Genomic DNA, 5,416 nt, shown 5'->3' with positions numbered 1-5,416 from the left:
TCAACTGATTTATCAACTGATTTTCGGATGCTTTCTAAGGTTATGTATTTGTAAGTGGAAAATTTTTTTCTTGGTACATCCAAACGAAGCTAGTAATTTTGAACATTGCCGTAGGTCGAAAATTATCACTTTCGGTTGGATAGGTAACCATTACAATGCAGTTTGAAACAATTCATTTTGAATTATTTGACCTCGACAGATTGATGTGGCATGATGAATTTGCTTACCTGGAAATTTGCTTGGAAAAAACTCATGATCGAAAAAAGTATTCATACGCCCAATTCATACTAAAGACAACTATTGAATTTTTATATCGGACAATTCTGAGTTTGAAGAATACTTTTTTACAACAAATAATCCCGAACTCAAACGCAATCCATCACGATAAATTTTAGAAAATTATGTTCAATGCGGGATAGCATCAAGGTAAAAAAAAATAATTAGCTAGATAAAAAATTTATCGAATCCGCATAGCTTTTTATTTCACTTGTTTATTTCACCTACATACGAATTCTGCTGATTAGTTCAAAACATAATGATGAAAATTTACAATAATTTTAAGTTTTTAATACTTTCAGAATTTTTATGAAAGAATTTTTATGAAGTTTTTAATATTTTAAGAATTTTTATGAAACAGTAAACGATTAATTTATATTTTTTGTCGCTATTCTTTTTTTTTATTCTTTACGACAATACCTGATGAGAAAGAATAATGGATCGGTACACTTTCTTATCTCATCAAGTTATTGTTTAAGAGTGAGCAACTTATATTGTGTTTTCAGCTTGCTCCATTTCAATACGAGAGCTGCAATAAAAATAATGCAATTAAGAATTTTTATAGCGCTCTAACCTAAAAATCGCAACTTTGCTGCTAGGTTTAAGCTCTTGTGCTATAAAATATTGTATGCAACTTGTAAAAGTAAACTTTTTCAGCAAAACTCGCTTGCCTTCAGTTCGTGCAACCCCTCATTTTGCAGAAAAAGCACATCCGCACCCGTTGCATAAAGTTCTATGAACTTTAGAATTTTATAAACTAGGCATCAGCATCAACCTTTACTCATACTATTTATATTTACCAATATATAAATTAAGTTTTTGTGGCGTTGACAGCTTGAGATTTGGGTACTTCGGCCTATCATCGTCCAAATATCTGGTTTTTAAGGGCTCAAAGGGAGCTTGAATAACTATATACACTCGGCAACAAAATTATCGCAACAAAAAAATTCATCGAAATTTTGTCGATTTTCAAATGCTTCTATCTTGGGCTAGATTTATCGTATCGACACGCTTTTTTTTTTAATTTCTTGAAAATTTTGTCCTCTTTAAATCCATATAAATTAAGATAAGATTTGAGTTAATGTTGAGTTACCAGTAGTATTTGAGCGTGACCCTAAAAATTACTGAAAAAAAATGACTGTTTGAACGTGTACCAGTACCACAGTGATTATTTTATCGAAATCTAACATACACCATCGCAAAGTGCTCTTTTTAACGAGTAATTTAAAAAAAAAGGACCTCTCTACGATTTTTTTAACGCCCTGTAGGTCGATTTGAAAGTACGGTTTATGTACGCAAAAAGCCCAGAAAATTGTCTTGATTTCAGCTAAACGGGGGATTTTACGTACTTTAAATGGTATCTTCAAATCGACCTACAGGGCGTTAAAAAAATCGTAGAGAGGTCCTTTTTTTTTTAAATTACTCGTTAAAAAGAGCACTTTGCGATGGTGTATGTTAGATTTCGATAAAATAATCACTGTGGTACTGGTACACGTTCAAACAGTCATTTTTTTTCAGTAATTTTTAGGGTCACGCTCAAATACTACTGGTAACTCAACATTAACTCAAATCTTATCTTAATTTATATGGATTTAAAGAGGACAAAATTTCCAAGAAATTAAAAAAAAAAGCGTGTCGATACGATAAATCTAGCCCAAGATAGAAGCATTTGAAAATCGACAAAATTTCGATGAATTTTTTTGTTGCGATAATTTTGTTGCCGAGTGTATTTCTATTTATAGCATTAAGCTGAAAAAATGAAAAAAACTTTTTTCAGCAACAGGCATAAGAGCCTTTTTCAATACCCCATTTGAAAGTACTTCGTCCAGTTAAACACTTAAATTAAATTGCATCAGCCTATGACCCTTCAGCGATGAGCATTGAGGATATCTTAGCTGTTTGCCGTAAGATTCTAAGTGATTGCATGACACGACTAAGTTGTATGTCATTTCATTTTCTTTGATGGATCATTATCCATCAACGCAACCTCAAGCTAAGCATAAGATCAACTTAGACTACTTCCACATACAATTTAATAAAATATTTTATTAAAATTTATCAAAAATAATCATTATTGGTATAAGAAATTCAAAATAATCCTACATAACCCTAGTTTTCCCAAATAATTATCATTTCCGAATACAAAAATCAAAAATAAGTAACTATTACAACGAAAAAACAATCGTTAATCGTGATTGAAATGAATGGATTTGGATGGAAATAATCTTTTTACTTTTCAACGAGTAAGTTTTCATCGATAACTTAAAAAATATAAAATCTCTAGAAAGTAAAAAGGAACAGAAGTGTAGATTTTATTTTCAAAACTTGTGTCGATATGAAACATTTTTATTACTCAAAAATTTTAATGTTTAAATCTCGTTACCTGATTTTCATTGAATATCAACATTAGATAAATGATTTGCAGTGGCATACAAGATAAGAATTCAAATATAGTTGGAGCCACAATAACAATATTTACGGTGCTGTTTGTTAATTCTACATAAAATGTCAATACCTAATTAGTAAATCAAACAGATGAATGAATCGAAAAAATTAATTCGTAAAATCTGTAAAATACTTACTAAACCAACTACCGTAATCGAAAGAAGTGAGCTAAAGATGAGTCGGACAATTTTTTGTATATTTCTGTTTTGTAATGGATGTAAAAAAATAGCTTCCATAATTTTTGAAGCACTATTCGAAGCACAGGTATTCATGAATTGATTAAGAATCTCTTCACTTTCAATATGAATGTTAGATTTAGACAGCATATTCACGTGAATTGATGCCCAAAAGTAATTTCAATTTAAAGAGTCATTTCAAAGTCAGAAGCAAAAACGTAACTTAATTATATTTTATAACATATTTAGGTTTGTTTTTGCTTTTTAGTTTAAAACGATAGCTTTTTGCGTCGAGGTCACGAAGTATAATTCTATCATTAATTTTTCACGGCACTTAGAGGACGTATACAGTTCTGAGGAAATAAAAATGTACGGTCATAAACAATCATTTAAAAAATGTAAAATTATTATAGATAGTCCAAAAATTTTTGAAAAAATTCAAGCAGATTCTTTGAAAATTTTTACAACTTTTTATCGTCTCATTTTTTCAATTAAGTACTTCTATTATCGATATAGAAAATAACAACGATTTTTTTTATAATGTGGAAAATCCTCTACAAAATGGGCCCTAAGGCCCATGAGATCAAACTAAGCACAGAGAGCTTCAGTATAGGGTACCAGGAGACCCCAAAAAAATTTTGGAGCAAATCCATGACCCGAAGGTGAGAAGGTCTCCTTGTAAGTATTAAGTTGAATTGTCAAAATTATTTAATTATTTACAAAACGATTTAATTGTAGCAATGATATTTTTTGTAAAATAAAAAAAATTTTCATTGTCGTGAAAATGGTTATCGTGAAAGCGGATTTGGGAAAGTGGGAGGTAACCGTTTTGAATGGTAGTTTTTTAGGAGTGGTCTTACTATCCCTTCAGGTTTACTACTATAGTCGTAACGATACAAATTATTTAGTATTTGAGAATGTAATGATTTTTCGTTCGTGTCAACATGTGACTGATATTGGTTGATGGTGATTCTGTAACCATATTCAATTTACTGTCTGTTAACATAAACTCAAAAATGCCCTGCCTCTTGGAGAAGATCTTTTATAGGCTCTGACCTCTTGTAGTTATAATTCCATTTTGTTTTTTGTTTTTCGTTTAAGTTACCGCCAGATGGCACACGGATGAATTTTCGAAACCAAATGAGAAAAAGCAAAGTTTTAGCACTAAGAGTAATATTCTAGAGCCATATTGAAAATAGTTATTTCGTGGTAATAGTTAGTTCGTGGTGTAAAAAGGCTAGGATGGCTAAAATCGTTATACAACTTTACAACAATACAGTTTTCGTCCGTTAATTCGATAATTTATTCTATTTTTTGAAATTTGATAAACAAGTGAGTTTGACATTACATTATATTATACAAAAAAAGGAAAAAGATAAGTTCAATCATAAATAGATCTGAATGTTGCTATCATGGACAGCGTTGATTTCAATATCTATAAAGTACAATGATTATATAAGTATTTTTTTTTTTAATTTAAGAAATAAAAATATGAGAACGTACTTTGCTGCATGTTTCGAAATTCAATACAATTGTTGGGCCACCAGTGAGTTCAAAGGGCTTTTGTCCCCTTGTCATTAACAGTACAATCATTGATCTAACTTTGGGAGGGTAATTTCGCCATTTGATGGAGTAACTATTGCATCAAAAAACAATTTTTAATTCTAGTTTCAATTAGTAGATTGAAATGAATAATTCTATTACATTTTAACGAGTAAATCGTCACTAGCATTGCTCAAAAATTGACTAGGTATACACGTAACGATAAGACTTATAGCTGCCATCCAGTATCCAAAAAACATTTTTAAAGCTTCTGCTTTGTTGATTTGCATCAAAATTATAGCCTGGTCATATAAAATAAAATAATAATTGTAATTCACGATTTGAAAAAATAATATAATTAATATATTTGCAGCCAAAAGGAGTTTTTCATATCTTTGAAAATTATCTGCATTTTAGATCGATTACCCAAGCTCCACTTATGGCAAGATTTAAACAACTGGCGACAACTGCTACAAGCATGACAGGTCTAACAACTGAATTTAATGTTTCAAATAACCTAAAATTAAATAACATTCTTTACAGCTGATAAAATATTTTAAAGTTGAAATTACTCACTGTATGCATCGGTAATGTTTTTGAATTACTACTTTTATGGCTTCTTTTAATTGTGTACAAGCTTCTCTTTTATTTTTCTGAACTTCATATTCATATTTGAAATCCATTTTTTTCATGTAATATCTATTAAAAAAATAACCATTATTTAACCACAATAATAGAATGGAAAATCGAAGTATTATTTCATGCTTACTGTTGATTGTAAATTTCAGCAATAATAAAAGCGATGAACAAACACTGAATCGTTGTTAATGCCCCAATCAAAGTGACTACCACATTAACACTTAAGAAGTTAAGGACGAGTATTAAATAAAAATTTTCTTCTTCATTGATCAAAAAATAGGTATGGAGTGGAAATGTGTTTTCAAACGTCTGATTGATTCCAAATCCCGTACTCAATA

At 30.0% G+C, this 5,416-nt stretch overlaps 1 protein-coding gene across 1 annotated transcript; it reads right to left on the bottom strand.

Annotated features, from left to right (window-relative positions):
• Nucleotides 1-4,278: 4,278 nt before the first annotated feature.
• On the bottom strand, nucleotides 4,279-5,122 carry LOC111694335. Its single transcript, XM_023462117.1, has 5 exons — nucleotides 5,016-5,122; nucleotides 4,866-4,956; nucleotides 4,602-4,741; nucleotides 4,401-4,533; nucleotides 4,279-4,332 (listed from the first exon to the last, which is right to left on the bottom strand). The coding sequence occupies exons 1-5, from the start codon at nucleotides 5,120-5,122 to the stop codon at nucleotides 4,279-4,281; spliced, it is 525 nt and encodes a 174-aa protein (XP_023317885.1).
• Between the last annotated feature and the right edge of the window lie 294 nt (nucleotides 5,123-5,416).

Source organism: Trichogramma pretiosum, unplaced genomic scaffold (assembly GCF_000599845.2).
Source record: "Trichogramma pretiosum strain Unisexual culture from Peru unplaced genomic scaffold, Tpre_2.0 scaffold20, whole genome shotgun sequence".
Classification (NCBI taxonomy): Eukaryota; Metazoa; Arthropoda; class Insecta; order Hymenoptera; family Trichogrammatidae; genus Trichogramma; species Trichogramma pretiosum.
Note: the sequence above shows the minus strand (reverse complement) of the source record. Positions and strands in the feature narration are given on the sequence as shown.

What these genes read in the sequence shown, in the direction of transcription:
- LOC111694335 (XM_023462117.1), bottom strand. Translation starts at nt 5,122, where the DNA reads ATGGATTTCAAATATGAATATGAAGTTCAGAAAAATAAAAGAGAAGCT. An exon ending in AAACATTACCGATGCATACA is followed by an intron (nt 4,957 to 5,015) that starts GTGAGTAATTTC and finishes ATTTAATTTTAG; the next exon opens with GTTATTTGAAACATTAAATT. An exon ending in TTGCCATAAGTGGAGCTTGG is followed by an intron (nt 4,742 to 4,865) that starts GTAATCGATCTA and finishes TTATATGACCAG; the next exon opens with GCTATAATTTTGATGCAAAT.